Below are 21,694 nucleotides of genomic sequence, written 5' to 3'. Positions count from 1 at the left end.
TCAAACTCAACCCGACTCAAACCCGTGGTGGACCGAGTTGACTCGCAGGTTACAGCCTATTTTGACAGCACTAGTTGCAAGTATAGGGACATAACCATCAAAGATTCCTTGGGATGCCACTACTTTTGGCAAGGATAATGAGCTTCCACTGTACATATATAAATATGATTTGATGGAGATCTTAACAGGCAATGAGTGTTGTAGAAAAACTGACAAAACAGTTTTTCCTGATACATGTAGTTTCATTGTCTTTAAAGACTTATCCACGGTGTATTGCGCAAGTTTCCCAAGATACAACGTGAACTTCTCAGAATTTATGAAAATTTCAGAACTAGCAAGAATCTCTAAAAAGAGTATAAAATAAGCCAGAATATTTTTAGAGGAGGTAAAAATGATAAAACTAAGAAGAAAGGAGAATAAGAGAATATTGATTTTGGTGTGTTTTGGAATGGAAGAAGAACTCTCTATTTATAGAACTAGGGGAAAATAAAATCAATAAAAAAAATAAAAAAACATTAAATTTTTTAAGGTTGGAACACTTAAAGAAAAAGGAATTGAACGTTGCTCAATAAATTATTCTTTTACCGTTGCCAATATCAACGTTCTAAACGTTCCAAATCAAGGTTTTAACTTTTGTAATATTAATATATTATAACGAGGAGTTAAACATATATGTTGTATAGTTATGGATCCGTAAGTTAACTTTTAAAATCTTTTTTATTTGTTACCTTATTACATGTGTTATTAATGTATCAAATTCAGATATTTGCATGGTTTATGTTTGGAAGAGGGAAAATATCACACATATGGGTAACATGAATAAAAAAAACTATAGATAAGTTTATCCTTATTTTTTATTTCATCACATATACTTGTATGGTTTTGCTCTTTGCATAGAAAGTCTTCTCCTTATTTTAAAAATATAGTAGACACATAAGTTTATGTTAAGAAATGCTTACTGTAACATTCCATAATCTCACGCTTGATAATTCATAGTTGATAAATAAGTATGTCATCTATAAAGACTACGACAAACTTATCTAAGAAAGGTCGAAAGATTCTGTTCATGTAATCCATGAACAAAGCTGGAGCATTAGTTACCCCGAACGGCATAACTACATACTCGTAATGCTCGTATCTCGATCTAAAAGCAGTCTTCTGTACATCTTCAGCTTTAACCAAAATTTGATAATATCCAGACCTTAGATCTATCTTTGAAAATACTTGAGCTCTGTGCAACTGATCCATCAAATCATCAATCCTAGGCAAAGGGTACTTGTTCTTGACAGTTAGCTTGTTCAACTGCCTATAGTCGACACACAATCTAGAGCTACCATCTTTCTTCTTCACCAGCAGTACCGGTGCCCCCATGGTGATACGCTTGGTCAGATGAATTGTTTTTCTATCAGCTCTTCAATTTGCTTCTTTAGCTCTGCCAACTCTGTCGGGCCATTCGATATGGAACTATCAATACTAGTCCAGCTCCAGGTATTAAATCGATGGAGAATTCTACTTCTCGTTGAGGTGGCAATCCTGGTACTTCTTTTGGGAACACATCACTAAACTCATTAACTATGGGAATATCAAGATTTTGTTCATTTTTCTCAACTTCCACATGAGTCAAGATAATGAAACGCGAAGATCCTTCTTTTACTTCCTTTAACACTTGTTGTAATGACAACAACTCCGCTTCTTCAGGATCAAGGAAAATCAACTCCTTCTTGCTACAGTCTATAAGGATATGATTGGCAGATAACCAATCTATTCCTAATATTACATCTAAACCTTGTAGAGGTAAAGATATAAGATGTACTTCGAACCTATGTCCTTCTACAACTATTGGACATTGAGGACACATCCTCGATGTTTTTATCAATTTAGAGGCTGGTGTAGATACCATAAGATCATACTACAGCTCTTTCACGGGTAGGTTCAACTCTTGAATAAGAGTTTCAGACAAAAAGGAGTGTGTCGCTCCAGAATCAAACAACACATTCAAGTCTCTACCAGTTATAATACAACATCCAATGATGAGATTATCTGATTTGACAGCTTCTGCTCCCTTCAAAGCATAGACTCTTCCAGTCGCTTGTGGCCTATTGTCAATCCTTCTCTGTTGAGGCGGTTGTTGAGGTTGAGTTGTTTCTCTTCTGCTAGGGGACAATCTCTAGCAAAATGTCCTTCTGCTCCTCAAAGAAAACATTTGTTGTGCACAGTAACTTGTGGACAAACGCTCTTCAGATGAGGTCCTCCGCAGATGTAACATCGAATTATTTTCTGTTGGGGTTGTTGCTGGTGAGAATTCCTCTGAGGCTGCGGTCTTTCATAAGGTCGGATCCTTACATTTTGTCCAACTCGTGACCCAGATGGTCCTCCCACCCTTTGTGACTTCTACTGAACTTCAATCTCACTTGTTAACATTTCCACAACTTTGGCATGTTCCACTAAAGCAAAAAACTCCTTAATAGCTAAAGGGTTCACGGCTAATTGTATGTTTGCTCTCAATCCATTTTTAAATTTTCTACACCTTCATTCTTCATTTGCTGGTTGGGTGTAGAAACGTCCGAAATGTTTAAACTTGTCTGCATACTCAGCTACCGACTTGTTACCTTGCACGAGCTGCAAGAACTCCACCTCTTTTGCATATCTTACAATGTCCAAAAAGTACTCAGCATAAAACTTATTCTTAAAATGTTCCCAGATAATAATCTCACCACTTTCCTTTAATACTAGCTTCATGTTGTCCCACCAATGTACTGCTTCTCCAAACAGCTGATACTCGGAGTATGCCAACCTAGTTTCTGATGAACGATTTTTCGCATAAAAAACATTTTCCATATTTCTTATCCATAGATCAGCCTCGTCCGGACTTGTCCTTCCATTAAAAGTAGTTGGACGGTGTTGTAGAAAGTTTTCTAAGGTCCATTCCTGAACCCTATGAGGTTGAGCTTCCATAGACGTGTCGTTCTTAGATAGTTGTCTTAAGGCTTCCACATGTTGTCTTTGGCTGGCTTCAGAATTCAGCCTGACCGTTGCAGATCCGTTTCATGTTGTTGCACTAAAGTAACGCCCTGTTGTTGAAGAGCAGATGCGATAGCCTCCAAAGCCCTTGCCAAGCTAGGCATATTAGAGGTTTCACAGTTGGGTTGTGTGCGTGTCATTTCTTTGTTCACACAGAGAATTATTGTCATTATGATTCATAATATGAGTTCGTAGGATAAATCCACAACTCTTAGGTCGTCTTAAGGACGAACCACTCTGATACCATTAATGTAACATCACATAATCTCACACTTGATAATTCATAGTTGATATATTGTAGCATTGCATTTAATGTAACATCCCATAATCTCACACTTGATAATTCATAGTTGATATATTGTAGCATTACACCACCATTCACAATGAATATAAAAGATTTCATACATGATATATATATATATATATATATATATATATATATATATATATATATATATATATATGTTTTAAACTCAGATTTCAACTACAAACTCATAAATATAACTCAAACTATTCGAATTTATTCTTCTATCTCTTTCTTCATTGGCACTGAATCGGACGACATTCCTTCATCTGCTCCTGTATAACGAATTATACAATCATCGCACAAACACAAACACAAACACAAACACAAACAGGTAGGGTAAGCTAACATGCAACAAATCATTTATAAAACATGCATAATTATTTTTATACACTCAACAAACATCATATAATAATTATGCCAGACACCCTTATACCATCATATAACAATCGCACCATAGACATTCATCCCATCATACCACAATCCCTAATAGACACTCATCCTATCATACCATAATCCCTAATAGACACTCATCCCATCATACCACAATCCCTAATAGACACTCATCCCATCATACCACAATCCCTAATAGACACTCATCCCATCATACCACAATCCCTAATAGACACTCATCCCATCATACCACAATCCCTAATAGACACTCATCCCATCATACAACAATCGCACCATAGACACCCATCCCATCATACCACAATCCCTAATAGACACTCATCCCATCATACCACAATCCCTAATAGACACTCATCCCATCACACCACAATCCCTAATAGACACTCATCCGGATGATACGTTGATGAGCGGTCACGGGAAGTTATGCACTTGTGATGACCTCTACTTCTCCTTACAAATACACTTCCAAAATACTCCATATCATCCACAAGGTTAGTCCTCAACACTATGTCCAAAAATCGGCACATAGACCAGGACCTCTTGCCTCTCTCACCACATAATTCATCCTTCTCTACTTGAGATCGGATGATTATTAGAGTATCAGGATAACCTCCAACAACAGGACCATCAACATCAACATATACAATAATACCATGTCATTACATAATCTCTCCACAAGACTCATATCATGTTCATATTCCTCAACTCATACTATACCATTATAAAATATTCCCATAATACTCATATCATGTTCAGATGCATAAATTCAAATCCAATATAATAAAATACAATTATCACAGAAATCATACAAAATGAATATATCACAAAATAAATTAACAATAATGATCACCAGAGACGTTCCAAAAAGTGTTCCTCAACTAGTTTTGAAAGAGTTTGGCTTTGCACCACCAAAAGTTGTTTTGTCCTTTGTTTTGATATATATATATATATATATATATATATATATTTAATTTATTTATTTTAGAAAAATATATTTTTGGAGAAATGTATTTTACTAATTTTGAACCCATGTCCCTAGTATTAGTATTAGGAGGTGTTTACCATTTGAGTTGTGTAAATTTTTGTTTAGCTTATCACATTTTATTTTGTATATAAACTTATTAGTTATATTTTTCATTCACAAATAAATTTATTACTAAAAAAAATACTACTATTTATTAAAATAGATAATTTTAATGGACTTTACACTTACTCACCTTGAATAAATGTCATATTTTTTAACATTGAATGTTTAATTTTAGTGCTTTTAATGAACATAATACATTGAGTAGTAAATCAACTGTCAACACGAAGGTCACATGAATTTCCCTTAAAATATTTATATTGTATCATTTATTTACTTTTTATATTATAATTTAATTTATCTAAATAGTTTTACTATGGATAAACAAGGAGCTGAGTTTGGCTATTACATCACTAATTAATTGTTTTGTACAAGCCGGTTATCAAAATGATAATAATAAGATTATATATATATATATATATATATATATATATATATATATATATATATAAATATATATATATATATATATATATATATATATATATATATAACCCACTTTTAACTTTCATATATATTAATTTTCACTTCAATTCACTTTTAAAATTTTAAAAAGCAACAATCATTGTATCTAAAAGCATTAAGTTATTTTTTATAATTTTGAAATATTTAAATATTTTGAATTGTCTCGAAATATTTTTGAACTGTCTATATTTTTAACGATGATCGTTTAAATAACAGATTAAAATCATGATAAAAAAAATCTGTTTTAATCGTTATCAAAACTCGTATATACATATATACTAATTTAGAATTAAACTAAAGCTAAAAAGAATTATATTCTTTTGTCGGGAAAACATATTAATTTATTTTTCTAACAATAAGTCGAAAACAGTTTTGGATTTTTTCTTATTTTTTACTTCACCAAATTTCAACTTTTACTATAACATTATTGTATGTTTATCTATATCTTTGACAGACACCGTTTAAAAAATCAGAATGATTGTTCATTGTGATTATTTATATTTGGTAAGTATAAATTATATTAGCATACGTGAATAAATCAATTTACTTATATAGAATATAAGCGAGCTGTATCATATCATATCATGAAAGAATATATGATATCATATCATGTCTGTTACTGAAGCAAGTAGTGAGGAATGATAAGATTGACAACAACATCTGTATCATAGATTTGAGCTTATAGAAAGCATAGCAACAGAAAGGCAATATTCATCTTCGTATGAGTTTCGTTGCACAAACGTTGCAACAAAGTCTTCCAAACAACTTGAAGTGAACTTCTGACCTTGACGCAATGCAATTAGTATGCAACTTCTGAAAAATCAACTCAACACTTCTTACTTCAACATACACTTTCAAAATAAAGACTTTCAAAATGGACCAACCTTACCTTCAGGCAAACTGCACACTCTAACCATCCCGTACAGTTCCTGTGAAATGTCTCACAAAAGGTTCCTTCTTGATAGAATATGCTACATTTTCAATAGTAAATTTTATTGAATTTTTTTCTATACATATCACGGTTTTCAGTTTTCATACATTTTATTGAGAATTAAATACAAAAAAATATCATTTTTGTTATTTTCAGAAGAAAAACATTTGTCTTGAGACTCACATCTTGTGTCTCACCCATTTACTTGAATCTATCATGAACGCTTTCATTGTGAAACTTTTCATATCTTAATTATAAAGATAAAGCTTTTAGATGGCTAAACTAGAGAACTTGATGAATGTTATGATAAAGCTTTTAAATGTCGTAACAATGCATGAATACTAGGCCATGATGGGAATGTGAAATACCCTTTTCACACTTATATCTGAAGTTTTTTTGTGATTGAATAACACCCAATAACAAAATGATCTCCAAGATTTATATGTAGAGTGGCTAGGTCTCATAAACCCATCAAGAACTCATAAAGATCAAACATAATCAATTAGAAAATGTACATGTATTGAAGAAACAAGTGAAAGAAAGAAAGAAGAAAAGATTATTTACTATAAGTAAAGAAAAAGAAGGTACCCGCATCGGTGGCAGAGTTGAGCTACAGTACCATCACCAAGAGGCCACCCGTTAACCAAGGTTGTAATGTTGGAGTTGCAGTGCATGCAGCTGCTGGGGTTGTTCACTGTAGAAGAAGATGAAGCAGAGGAAGAAGAGAAGGATGAAGAAGGGGATGAAGAACCCATTGAAGCTCTCAGCGAGAAACCCAAAGAGAATTGTGAAAAAAACAACAGGTATCAGAGTCTAACAAATGAAAAACAAGCGACCCATGCAGCATATAACCGCTTCTTAAGGAGACGCCAAATATAACGCACGAAAGAAACTAGGCAAGTGATCAAAGAAAAAAAAAGGTGAAAATAGAAATCTTTTAGTAAAAAAAATAGATAGAAATTTAATTAATCCATTGCTAAAAGAATAGAAATAACTTTTTATTCAAACTGTGTTCATATAAATTATAGGAGGGTTACTGCCTACACCACCCCAATTTCCCTGAACCACCACATTTTTAAAAAATTACAAAATTATCTTTTCTATTTTAAAAAATTCTACACATTCACTTCTTTTCTTCAATAGATGTCGATTTTGTTGAAGAAAAAATTCTTCAACGGATATGTCACATCCGCTAACAGATTTGGCCACATCCGTTCAAGATTTATGCTTATCTTTTAACTTGTTTTAGTTTTTAATTTATTAATTTATTATATTTTAAATTAATATAGATATTATTTAAAAAAATTTAATATTTATCACATAATTATATATAAATTAATTTTATTTAATAAAATAATTATTATTAATTTAATTAAATTATTATATTTTTTAATTAATTATAATAAACGAATATGTCATATTCGTTAACGATATGTCATATCTGTTAACGGATTGGCCACATCAGTTTAAGCGGTGTACTTTTTCTTTTAGTTTTTACTTTAAATTGATTAAATAAAATAAAAATCAATTTAATTAAATTAATAATTATTATTTCATTAAATAAAATAAAATTTATGTACATAATATATTATAAAAAAAATTAAATAACCTATAAATTAATTTAAAATATAATATTTTAATAAACTAAAAAAAAAAATTGAACAAGGTCACCACATCCGTTAACGGACGTGGTATATCCGTTTATTATAATTAATTAAAAAATAATATGATTTAATTAAATTAATAATAATTATTTCATTAAATAAAATAAAATTATTTTATATATAATTACGTAAAAAATTTTAAAAAAAATTAAATAATATTTATATATTAATTTAAAATACAATAAATTAATAAACTAAAAACTAAAAAAAAATTAAAAAAAAAGTATAAATCTTGAACGAATGTGGCTACATTCGTTGAAGAATTTTTTTCTTCAATAAATATCGACATTCGTTGAAGAAAAAAAGTGGGGGTGTAAGATTTTTTAAAATATAAAAGATAGGTTTTGAATTTTTTAAAAATATAGTGATACAACGAGCAATATAGGGTAGTAATCTAGGATGGTGTAGAGAGTAACCCTCAAATTATAGTTATATATATATATATATATATATATATATATATATATATATATATATGAACAATGTGTTAACGCAAATGAAGATGGCATTTGTTTACACGCACTTTATTTTTCTCCATCAAAACATTGTATCTTGTATATCTTTAAAGGGGCCTATTTTTATTTATCTTATTTCAATTATACCTCATCGTTTTCTTAAGATGTAATCATTTATGAACTAAAATATAGTACAAGTTTTTCTCATAATTACTTTTAAGACAGAAAAGTAAAAAAAGAATAATAATTTTCATTGTCTACTAAATTTAAGTTATTGGAACCTTGAAAAATAAATTTCAAAAACCATATAATTTATTCTGGTTTGCTTCACTTGGATTATTGGGCTGTGAATGAACTCAAATGCTTAATAGTAGAAACGGAGCTATGACTTTACCTTAACATCATTTAGACAGCAGAAAGAAAGTACATAAAACTATAAATCATAATTACCATAAGGATGCAACAAGAAAGGAACTTCATTCTTAAAAAGAACTCTTAAACTAATAATTAATTATATCTAGCTACATTAAATTTAAAAGGCATGTATCTTGATATATCAAACTTTCTTCAAGTGATATGAGGCACTTGATCGTTCATTCATAGAGTGATTTTGCAGATTTAACTCTACTTCTTTTGTTTTCATTCTTCGACACCTTCTCAATGGACTTCTCGTTAGAGGATACAGCTTTGGCTATTGCTTTCATCTTTCGGACATTTTTTGATCTCTTCATTGGCCTTCCTTTCTGCTTCATCTTCCTGTTTTATAAGAGATCAATAGTTAAAGGCAGTTTAGAAGAAGAAAATATTAAGAGAGCGGCCACGTCATATCTTTTTGCAAATATATGGAAAACATGAAGCAGGTGATCCTTATTTGAGGTGCCAGAGTTAAATAGACTCAAAGGGATGAAACTCTTTAGCCGGCACAAGACCTCTGCCCATACTTGAGGGGCAAACAGAGCAAAAGTATCAAAGGAGAAACAATTTAATAAGCGTTTTAGTGACAATAGTTAATGAAACAAAAAGTATAATTTATACTCGAAAGTATAAACCAATGCTTATTGGTGCTTTTGATGACACTGGTTAAGGAGTAACCATGTTAGTGATTTTATGATATTGGTTAATGAGAAATGATCATAAGTTCTTTTATTCTTAAAAGTAAAAACGTAAATAACTGAATATTTTTAGTAATTGAAAGCAATTAATAAAATCTATTACATGAACCTTAAGCAACACTCAAAGAAAATCTGTCATGTTTTGTTCAACAACATAGACAATCCATCAACTCAGCAAACTGGCATTAAGAATAGAACTTACTTTATGTTTGTTGGCCCCGAACAATCTAATACACATAATCTCTTACATAGTAAGGCAATCCCTACTATTAATTATCATGTATTACTAGTAATTGCAAAGACTTAAAGCTGAACAAAAACACGCAAGCCATATTCAAACATCTATTAGGTCATATACGTCAAGCCATCTACCATCTAAGAGCTCACAAGAAACTTCTACATATAGACAAAGCCTTGTAGCACAAGACGTGTAAGCTCAAAGCACTGGCAGACTGTCTATAAACAATACAGGTTGACCATCCTGAATTTGAGGTTTATTTTGATAAAAAGTAACATGTTCTATGTCAACAAATGACTTCCTACAACCCTCTACACACAAAAGCATGTTATCTCGTGTCATGAGACTTACATGCTTCGCCATGCAACTAACTTTCTGGAAAAAACATGAAAAAGGTCAAACACACATCTTGTTGGAAGTCCCACATCGACTAAAAATAAGGTTAATTTAGAGTATATAAATGGGTGCAAACCTTACTTTACAAGCCAATTTTGTGGGGTTGAATTAGGCTTAAAGTACACTTTTTAACATGATATCATAGCTATAGTTAGAGCCTATCCTAGTGATATTTGTTGTTTGTTGGACATGTTGTTCCATCCGCTATCGAGCCACTAGCGGACCACCCATTAATGTCTAGTCTCACGCTCGAGATGTATATACCTCGGCGTGAGGGAAATGTGTTGAAAGTCCCACATCGACAGATATAAAGCCAATTTAGAGTATATAAGTGGGTGCAAACCTCACTTTGGAAAGCTCAAAACCTTATGAAGAAACACATGCAAGCTCCACCAGTCATATCTAAGATGCCTATACAAGGAGATGCTCAAACTCATGCAAGGACCACTGGAATATTACCAAAAAAATAAAAGAGAATCACGTCCAATTCATGCAAAAAGATTGCACACAAAAATCTTGACATAAAAAAGTGAACACTAAACAGTCTACCTACGTCTTCTAGTTTAAGAAAGAGCTTTTACCAGTAAATTATCCACTTACTGAAGTTGGTGTCTTTTCAGGAGTAGTCTTATTTGTAAATCCTCTCTTCTAAGAGTTGATCTTGTTTCCATCAAACTCTTGTTTGTAAGTCAAGAGTGACAAAGAAAACAATACTCATGACACTTTGGAGTGACTTTGTGTGAAAGAATACTCAATTTCATAATTTCAGGAAGAGATTGAGAAAGTTAGTCAGCAGGAGTGACTTGATGAACTCGTGAACCAGAAGAAGTTGAAATAATTGTTGTAATAAGTTTAGACAGGAATCCTTTATAAGTTACTTGAAGTAAAACTAGATGTAGCTCAATTTGAGTTAGTAAATTAGTATAAAAGTGTCTATGATTACTTTTCGGTTATACAAATAGCTTATCAAACAAATATTGGCTTAACCTCTTTGTGAAATTCATTTAATCCAAACATTGTAAGAGTTATATTCGAAATTATAATTAAAGTTTTGGAAACTATTGTGTCCAGTTCATGAAACCCAACCATGGTGACATCTTTATACCCTTTTAATCAGTTTTTATAAGCTTGCAAGTCCTTTAGAAAAACTATATAAATCTTATTCAATTTGTTGTTTCAATTGTAGGATAGTATTTATTGTCTTTGCTTCAATATTGATTTAAAGTTTTTTAAGTCTTAATTAATGAATATCTAAATTGTCCAACTAGTGCAAATCGCTATAAAGATGACTTGATTTATCAATAAGCAACATCAATTGGTAAGTTTGCTGAGAAGTTAAAATCTACTCAACCATATCGCAACAGCAATTGCAAACCACTACTATGATATTCCCAATATAATCATAACCACAATCTAAAACCATGCATTTGAGTGAGTGAGAATAAAGGCCAAAAGGAAAGGCAATATTCATACCCTTCTATTGCACAGAAAAAAGGTTATGCCAGGACTCAATTGCAATAATCTGTAAGGCATTCATCGGACATGACACTATCACAGACACCGGAACATTGCTAACATCCAAAATATAGGATAAGGCAACACCGCTAATATATATAATCAATGAGACAAAAATCTCAATTCAGAATTTTCAAACTATAAAAACAAATGTGTTACAGTTTCCCGTAATAAAATCTTTCACAAAGTAACTCTAAATAAGAAACATGCATCTTAATAGTTAAAATAACTAGTTAAGTTTTATAAAGACAAGCTTGAAAAAAAGAGTCATGCATTATTTATAATATAAATTGTCAGAACCCTTAAATTTCGTGTGAGTGGAAGCCAGGTGTCAATGGAAGGGTATCAGAGCTTCAGATAGTGGAAGATAGGTGTGCAGCGCTAAGTGGCCGATCGGTTTTAGTGACGGTAGTATTTAAGGCGAAATTTCAAACTTCGTGCCACTTTTCTACATGCACCCTTCATCTTCAACCTTCTGAAACCTTCCATTTTCTCCTCCTTCTCTCTACAATCTCCATCTTCTCTCTACGATTTCTCATCCTTTTCTTCTTCCGATCATCATTCAGGCAACGCCTGAGTATTTCTGGTGCCAAGAGCTACACTTTGCACCGATCAAGTTGTGGTTTAAGTTGGTGAGTACTTCTCTTCTTAGAACGTTCATTTTTCTGTCACATGCAAACCCAAATTCTGGTTGCATGAGTGTATTATCTCATTCTGATAGCAATTCTGGTCTTGTATTTGGTTTAGTTTTAAAATCGGTGAGCTCTAAGTGTATAAGAGTGGTAGTGGTGATCAACATACTTCAACTGTGAGCGTTCAGCTATATTTAGAGGTAAGGGAAGCTTATATAATTTGATTATGATTCTTTGTTATGAATGGTTGTATGTTTGTTTGATCATTTGATGAATATGAAATATAGGTGTTACTGCATGGTTGTTTATATGAGTGGATGATTTATGAATAATGTGAAGTGAGTTGGTGTAGGGTTTGATCTCAAATCTGTAGTTTTCTGAGTAATCCTGTATTTGTCACCGAGAGTCATTATTGACCATTCAGTTTTCCTTCGAACGTTCGGTCTAAACTGAATTCTTCTTCTGTGGAGAATTTCAGTTAATGACCGATCGGTTTTATCTTAGTATATTTGTAAGTAAGCGTTCGGTCATAGACCAGGTACTCGGTCTCAGTAGTGCTCGGTCACAGACCAGGTACTCAGTCTCAGTAGTGTTCGGTCATAGACCAGGTACTCGGTCTCAATAGTGCTCGGTCATAAACCAAGTACTCGATCTCAGTAGTGCTTGGCTTCAAATTAAGTGCTCGATCTTATAATATTCTGTAATATATCTGCATTAGGTATTAAGAGTGTTCGGCCCTAGTTGGTAGTGTTCGGTTTAAAACTTAGTTCAAATAAAAACTTTCATCATCGTCAGTTAGGTTTAAATATAAGTATTATAAAGTATTACCCAACTTCCATGAGTTCTGTCTAGTAAAGACTCTTCGGCCAAAATTGTTGTGTATCCAGTAAACGTTTCTTATTATTATTACAATTGTTAGGCTTATGATGAGTCTTGCCTCGTATGGACCGTTCGGTCCTATTCTGTGGATAAGTGAAAGACCGCTCGGTCTTACACTAAGTGTTCGGTTAGATAAGTTTAAGAGGTATTCTCTCGTTTGATCTTGTCTCTAAGATGGGTTATTATTTTCTTGGGTCAGTTTGAATGTATTGATGATGAAGTATGATGGTATTTAAATTGTGAAATGAATGAAATAGTATAGTTATGAAAGAGTATTCCAGGGAGGAATATCTCAGAATTTGGTTATTGAATGATAAAGTATGAATGTGGTCATGCTAAGGTGGCATTTATCGTGATATTCTATGATTACTCATTCTCAAGTAGAGAGGAGTAAATCATGTGTGAGAATGGCAGGAGGTCCTAGTCCATAAGTTAAGATGGACGAATTTTACCGGACTAACCTCGAGTGGCAGCTGTTAAGTGCATCCCAGCTACTACATCACCCGGGTGCAAAAACGTCCTAACTACACAAAATTCATACAGTCCGGATAGTCTGATAGTGGTCGGTTTTTGCTTATATTGATGTATGGTTATGATTGAAAATGTATAATTGGTTGTTGTATGATTGACCTATTGAATCATATCAGATTTATGTGAAATACATGTTTACTGAATTAATTAAATTACATAAGCTTATCTTATTTTCCTGTCTTATCTATATAGCCGTTCGGTTGTAATCTTCCTGTTGCAATGATCATCCTGTGGATGTGAGAAGAAGGAGAAGAGTTGTTGGAAGAAACTTTAGAAGTGGAGGTTGAGGCTAAACCTTGAGACCGTTCGGCAGTGAGAGTTATTTTTGTTTTGTATAACCGTTCGGTTAAAAGTTTAGTTTTGGAACCGTTCGGCATAGTAGCTCGTTTTTGTAAATTCAAAAACTCTGTAGTATTTTAGTAAGGCCGTTCAGCCATAACTGTACTCTTTCCCCTCTTAACTACATTGTAGTTTTATTAAGTGTAAGTATTCTATAATATGGTTTTACACTGTATTTTTGGAATGTTACATAAATTGTTTCATTTGAATTTCTTTACTACTTTTCTATTACAGTATTGTCTAGGAAGTGTTTTAGCCAAGAATAAGTATCAACTTCATTTCCTTACTCATGTTCAAGTTGTGTCAAGATGTCTAAAGAAGTGTCAAAGAGGTGTCTGAGTTAAGAAAGAATTATAATTGTGAAAGTGCATGTCCAAAAACGTCTCGGACATGACAGATGCAACACACTATTCTACAGAGTTCGGTACTCCCAGGCAATAATTTCGGAAAAATGCAGACAACATTCACAAGTACCCATGACCAAAGCATTAAGGTTCGCATGTATAACAAATCATAAGGTGTTGATATTAACAACTGATTATCTCGTCAATAATCAAGATTACTTAATTTATCTCTGCTTACTCTAGAGAAATAAATCCATAAATCAGATCATTATAAAACCTCTCTACAGTAAAGTAAAATTAACCATCTATCTCTCATCACCTAGAGAGCAATTAGTTACTTACATATTGGTAGCACCGGAAACCGCATTTTGAACTCTTGACTCTGACGTATCCATTGCTGCAAGTAAACAAATCTCAATTTTAAATCACAACAAGAAAGTAGAAGCCAAAATTTAAAATTAAAGCAAAACAATGGTTTAAAAGGGATAAGATTTGTAAGACAGGAGTTAAGTTCCAGTGAAAGATTAAAAGAATTAAAATCTCAACTATTTTCAATGTTTATTTGAACCAAAAGCATAGAAAGTAAAAGAGGAAGAGAAACGGATGAATCGGGTACCTTGAGGTTGTTCCGAAACGGATGCGTCGGTGGTATCCATTGAAACGACGCCGTTCCTCTTCTTATTATTCCTATTTTTTGCCATGATTGCTGGGAAGAGGAGGCGACGGCGAAGCAGAGAAAGTGCAGTGCGGTTGGTTTTGGCAAAAGCAAATACCCTTTTCTATTATGTATTAAAACGTATTTCTGAAAGAAAATAAAATTATATTTGTTATCTATATATAATCTATAAAAGTATGAATAATATCTCATTATTAGATCGGTTTTATCTTTCAATAAATATCTATATTATAAATATAAAATTTTAACTACTGAAAAAATCCAAGTCTCAAAATTATTCCATATTTATTTCTAGATGTAAGCTTTTCAAAATATTTTATATCTATTTTCATCATGATATTTTAATCATTTGATTCCCTTTAATATTTAAAAATTGTAAAAAATCAATTGAGGGCTAATTTATACCACATCCTACGTTTTAAAATAGATGCACCATTAGAATAAAAATAATAATCATGATTTTAGTTTTAAATCAATACTTGATACATCCTTCATTCTTAGTCGTATTTGATGCTTGAAAAAACTCCTTTTTAGATATATTTTTAAGTAGAAATAAAAAATAAAACTTTCAATTCTTAAAATTCTTTTCAAGTGTGTTAAGATTAGAGTTAAGAGTGTTAAGATTAGAGTTGAAGTGAATTTGGTTCTACAGTAAAAAATTTAATTAATTATTAAAAATAATATCATTTATATTTATATATATATATATATATAATTATATATTTTATTAGATAATCTAATATATTATAATTTTATTATATTTAAATTAATATTTTTATATCATATTTTTTATTATGTTATTAAATAAAAGTAAATAATTAATCGAATTTATGTACAAATTCAAGTCATACATTAATAATAATAAATATTATTCATAAACTTATTATTTTAAACTTTCAAATTGAGATGTTTTATTTAGTTTTGATTTAAATACAAATGGATTTTTTACACAGGAAAATTAAAGGTTTAATATCCAATTTTGTCCCCAGTTTGGTTCAGATATCTCAATTTAGTCCTTCGTTAGAAAAGTAATTGTAATGGATCCTTACTTGTACATTTGTGAGTCAAGTTAGTCCCTTCCGTTAAATATAAGCAAACGGAGTTAATGGAATGATGATGTGGCAGTAGTTAGTGGTTAGGTGTCAAAATGCAATTGTCTGCGTGGCAGCTCCCTCTCAGATCAGAAACCAGGTTTCTTCCTTCTTCTAGATTCACAACAGCGTCTCTACTTCAAACAAAAGAAGCTAAGAAAGCTGCCCTTACCCCTAATTCATCTCCTCTTCTTCAACACAAAACAGAAACCCCCACTTTCTCATGGACAAACAAACACCAGGTCATGGTTTCGCCGACGCTCCCTTCCCACCGGTCGAAGCCACCGCCGATACTGCGTCGTTTCGACCTCAGGCCCCACCGGAACCACTGCCGACCGCGGCGCCGCTGCCTTCTCTTCTTCGCGCGCGAGGCCGACACACTCTCCTTCTGTCTACCGCGAAAAGCCCTCCGCCAAACCGGCCACCGCGCCTCTTTCGCGTCACTACTTCGTCAACTCCAGCCACCGTGCCACTGCTTCTCCGATCCCGTCTGCTCTCTCCGACACCGGCAACCCAGGGAGGGGTTCGTCTTCATCGCACGTCCAAACCTCCACCCGACTGGCAGCCGCGAGCCATCGGAGCCGTCGCCAATCGAGGCGAAATCTCTCCTCCTCCGTCGCTCGTCGCACGCGGGAAGTTCTCTCCCTTCTCCGTCCATAGTCGCTGCCACCACAGAGGCGGAAACTGCCGCCACCGAGGCTGCCGCGATGGGCTCTCCTATTTCTCTTTCAAGGGTTCTTTCGTCTCCAGCATCACCACCGGACCGAAGCATTCTTCCCTCTCTTTTTCTCATTTTTTTAATTTATTTACTGATTAATTTGGCATTGATTGATTCAATGTTTTACTGGGATTGAAAATGACGAGTATGTGTTGTGTACATCTGAGTGTGAGGGGTGAATGCTGGATCTGTTCTTTCCTGTGTGTTGATTGGGTTATGTTTGTTGGGGGTGGTTACGGTCGAAGAGCAATTCGGTCGAAATGATTTCGCGGGCGACAATTCGGACGAAAAAGAAGGTGTGATTGAAACGAAGGTGACGAAGACGAGACGAAGAAGAAGAGTAAGAGAGTGAGAATGAGCGTGAGTGAGTAGTGAGTGAGGTGAAGGTGGGTGTGTAAGGGTGTACGGTAACGGCTGGGGATGCGGTTTTTTAGGAGCCAGGAACCTCGGGTTTTCACCATTTCATATATAAATTTAGGTTTAATACCACGTAAGCACGCACACAATTGCGTTTTGACACCTAAGCACTAATTACTGTCACATCATAATCCCATTAACTCCGTTTGTTTATATTTAACGGAAGGGACTAACTTGACTCACAAATCTATAAGTAAGGATCCATTACAATTACTTTTCTAACGAGGGACTAAATTGAGATTTCCGAATCAAATTGGAGACAAAATTGGATATTAAACCAAAATTAAATTAATATCTTATATGTTTTAAAAATATGTTTAGTTATTAAGGATTTCAATGTCCTATGTTGTTGCATAACTTTTATATAAGTAAGCAACAAGTTTATTAAAACCTTTTACAAGATTTAGGTTAATCTAATTAAAATGTTTGTATATACTTATTTAACAAATTAGAAATATTTTGTAATAAATTAAAAGTTAATTACATTTTTTATATTCAAAATAAATATTTTTTTCTAAAAAGAAAGTTCATGGAGAGGGTTTTTGTGAATATTTTAGTACGTGAAATTTTTTTAATGAAATTCTTTTTAGTCATGTGAGTTTTTTTTAATCTCCATACGAAGAAGGTCAAATCGATAGTTTTATATATATACCAGGATTGCACCTAATATTGGAAACTTACTAAATTTATCTCAACTTTATTCCAGGTTAAAATGAGTCATTCAATTGGTTTAATTTTATTAATATACCTAATTAAATTATGTTAGCTAAAAGGTTTAAAAGACCTGATGAATTTGATTAAATCCAATAATGAAATAAACATAATATTAACTGTTTAACAAAAAAATTTAATTATATTTTATTATATAAGTATTGTTTATATATCGTATTATAGTTATATCATTTTAAGAATGAAATATCTAATCCAATCAAATGGAACTAATTGGGTTAAAATTATTCATCTTTTATATATATATATATATGGCAATCATACTGTCTATATTCGTGAGTATTCATTACCTTAAAAAAAGTAAAACTAAATTTAATTTATATTCTATTAAATTAAATTCAATTAAAATTAAAATGAATTTATATTTTTTAAATTAAATTTAATTAAAATTAAATTTCAATTTATATTATATTTTATATATTTTTTATAATTTTATTTAAGTTTTATTTTAAAAATTTATAAAATAAATTAATATCCATAATATTTATAGATTTTAAAATATTTACAAATATTTTTAAAAAATATCTGATAAATAACAAGACTAATAATAAATAGTTTTTTTATTACAATCGAATAGTGGACCTGTTATCCATTTATATCGATCATAAGGGAGGACATATGACGGGCCAGGGATTGGTTTGTAAAAATTTAACCCTTTTACTTCCTTTTTTTTTTTGTCTATTTGTCATATTCTTTTTATTATTATTATTATTCACGCACCTATTATTTTATTTTTTCTTCAAAATAAAAATAGAAGAAGTATTAATAATAAAATGGTAATAATATTAATAATAAAAAGATGTGTTAATAATAATAAAAGATTTATAAAAAGAAGTAGTAATACTGATAATATTTGTAATAAAATAATATCAAAAATACTTTTTTCCCAACTAAGCAACTTACATTCTCTCTATTTCTTACATGTTCATCTTTACTTTTCTTAACCAAACAACTTTCATTTTTAATTCATCTATCCTCTTAATTACTTTTTTATAATTTTCTTTTTCTCATCTATCCTTTCCTTTTTACCAAATGGAAATTGAGTGTTGAGAGACAAGTGATAGTTAAGATGAAATTATGGAGTGGAACCTAAAGCATAGGAGGTATACTAGTAAAATAAAAAATCTGACAACACTATCGTATGTGAAAAATTTTTTGAATTAAGGTGTTGAGGTATCTGAAGAAAAATAGGTTCATAAATTTAAAAAGAATAAATCCGAATGCAGCATAAATTAATAGAGAAAATAAATATTTGGTGATTGAGGTTGATAATTAGTCATTCCAAAAATTGTTTAGACGGTAGTTTTGATTTTATGGTATAAAATACTACCATATTCCAAAATATATCTTTACGTGACAGTCATCACATATTTAATATAATATATCAGTCGTCGACAAACGAAAATATAAAGTTATTATAATTATCTAATAACTATAAAAGAGACTTCATATATATACAATCATGTATAATCAAAACTATCTATAAGAATGAAACTAAAATGAAAATAGCCATCCACAACATCTCTGTCCAAGGCCTGCTCCAAAAAGATCTTTCTGTTCATCCACCGGATGATCATAGCAAAGAGAAGAAACAAAGAACATACAAACACAATCACAAGAAAAATTGTAAGCTAGATTCAAAAACAATACATCATATATGTTAAAACAATTCACATAATAATCATATATATATAATATAGATCAACTCAAGCATCTTAGCATACAACAATAGTGCAAAAATGACGTATAACGTCATGCGTTCAACGTTCAACCACTGAATAACCATCGTTAAGAATGACCGGTGGCAATTTTGTAAATAAATGCAATTATTAGACGTCGTTTAGAATTGTAATTCGACATCAAATTTGTTATATTAGGTAAATTTTGCGAAAATGTTTGGCGCGAAGGTGAAAATGTATTTACGTATGATGTCAAATTTCCTAGAATTAGACGTCGAAAGGATATAAAACATCAAATGTACTAGCGTTAGACGTTAAAAGGTTAGCGAATTCAATAAAAATTTGAACAGGAGATTGAAAATTCATTCACTTTATCTTAGTACGAGATACCCTCTTCTCTGCTCAAGCTTTTCTAAAACGAAGTTTGACAACCATCACATGTAATCTTTCTTTCATTTGTTACAAATGCATGTTAATTAACTACTTTAGGTATGATTTTCGTTTGTTTTGACCGGTTATTTTCGTGTTCTTGTCCTTCATAGGCGCATTCTGTTTTCTCTCTCACTGGTGGCAACATTTTATTCAGACGAACCCACCTTTTGGAGGTTAGTTTTCGTTTTCGTTTTGAAGAACTTATTTGTTGAACTTGTTTATTGTTGTTGTTGTTGTTTGATTGAACTTGTTTGTTGTTGTTGTTTGATTGAACTTGTTTGTTGTTTGTTATTGTTGTTTGTTGTTGATATTACGCTACACATTCATAGTTCATGCTTTATAAAATACAAAAAACTGAAATTTGTTCTTTTTCTGCTTTTCAGTAGAGTTATAAAAAAAGATCACAATTAATTAAAAAAAATGATTAATTTCAAATATTGACAAAATTTGACGTTAATTTACTTTACATCGAATTGTTCTATGTTCGACGTCAATTTAACGCCTCATGATATGATGTCGACCTCAAATTTGATGTGAAAGGCCGAAAAACACCATACGATGTTTTTACTAGTGCAAAGACCTAAACCAACTGTCCGGACTTAGAATGAATGTCTAATTATGGCGGGTTGTGCACTTGTAGTGGCCTCTACTGCTTTGCAAAGTCATTGTCAATGAGTTTCACCCTACCACACACTCATAATGTTAGTGTGTTCCATGCCTTAGATCATACTGGAAGCACTCAAGACTAAGAGTTTCTGCTACTGTCACAATGTCAAACCTCTTTATTTGATAATGTATGACCATTAAAGTGTTAGGAAACCCCCCAAGACTGAGCTATTTGCATTCATTCTAACACACTTGAACCAAACCAAGAAGTTTCACCTTGGAATCAACTTTCCAAACATTGAAATCATTTAAAACCATTGAGATCACTTCACATTCACATAATATACCACATGAGACTGCTGATCATACATTAAAGGATTAGAAACACACTTACAAGTCATCAGAAATCACAAAATAACACAATTTCTTCATGCCATCTTGATACTCACATTTAGGTAAGGAAAATAGTTTTGAAACCCTCAATAACAGTTCCGGAGGGGTCAAAACCCTCTCCCCCCCTAAAACGACCTAAAGAACGTCCAAAACCGATATCCAAAACCCCAAATTTGAGACCCCGAAAACTAAAAAAAAAAACAAGCTGCAGAGTGGCACTCAGCTCCCCCAAAAGGGGTGCTTGGGTGTCATACCCTTGGAACAAGGGCGCTCAGGAGGCACCCAAGCCCCATGACAACACCCAGAACACTTCAAAAATGGATTTTTATGCTCTCATAACTTGTTCTATTGATCAAGTTGGTTCCTTAAACATTAGAATTGATATAGGAAACACATTGATAAGTGAAAATAAGTATCCATTTGATCATTAGACTCAATATTAGTTGTATCAAACCGTTTTTGACACTCTGAAGCACCTAAACTCATATTTACACCTTATACACCAAATTTCTGCAACCTAACCACTTGAACAAGTCCTAATAGATCCAATAACAGATTACAAATAATCACCTATAGCCCATATCTTCTAATTTGCAATCTCATTATTCAAAACTCCTAAAAATTGAACTTAA

The 21,694-nt window shown here is 32.1% G+C and overlaps 2 protein-coding genes across 2 annotated transcripts; both read right to left on the bottom strand.

Annotated features, from left to right (window-relative positions):
• Positions 1-1,426: 1,426 nt before the first annotated feature.
• LOC108332800 (uncharacterized) lies at positions 1,427-1,858 on the bottom strand. Its single transcript, XM_017568103.1, has one exon. It carries the CDS (start codon positions 1,856-1,858, stop codon positions 1,427-1,429), a length of 432 nt encoding a protein of 143 aa, XP_017423592.1.
• Positions 1,859-8,759: 6,901 nt separating this feature from the next.
• LOC108332532 (uncharacterized) lies at positions 8,760-15,112 on the bottom strand. Its single transcript, XM_017567838.2, has 3 exons — positions 14,938-15,112; positions 14,664-14,718; positions 8,760-9,091 (listed from the first exon to the last, which is right to left on the bottom strand). Exons 1-3 carry the CDS (start codon positions 15,020-15,022, stop codon positions 8,929-8,931), a joined length of 303 nt encoding a protein of 100 aa, XP_017423327.1. The 5' UTR covers positions 15,023-15,112; the 3' UTR covers positions 8,760-8,928.
• Positions 15,113-21,694: the final 6,582 nt, after the last annotated feature.

This window comes from Vigna angularis, chromosome 11, assembly GCF_016808095.1.
Source record: "Vigna angularis cultivar LongXiaoDou No.4 chromosome 11, ASM1680809v1, whole genome shotgun sequence".
NCBI lineage: Eukaryota > Viridiplantae > Streptophyta > Magnoliopsida > Fabales > Fabaceae > Vigna > Vigna angularis.
Note: the sequence above shows the minus strand (reverse complement) of the source record. Positions and strands in the feature narration are given on the sequence as shown.

Coding starts and splice junctions, on each gene's coding strand:
- LOC108332800 (XM_017568103.1), bottom strand. CDS start 1,858: ATGTGTCCTCAATGTCCAATAGTTGTAGAAGGACATAGGTTCGAAGTA.
- LOC108332532 (XM_017567838.2), bottom strand. CDS start 15,022: ATGGCAAAAAATAGGAATAATAAGAAGAGGAACGGCGTCGTTTCAATG. Junction 14,719..14,937: donor CGTTTCGGAACAACCTCAAG/GTACCCGATTCA, acceptor GTTTACTTGCAG/CAATGGATACGTCAGAGTCA. Junction 9,092..14,663: donor GTTTCCGGTGCTACCAATAT/GTAAGTAACTAA, acceptor CTTATAAAACAG/GAAGATGAAGCAGAAAGGAA.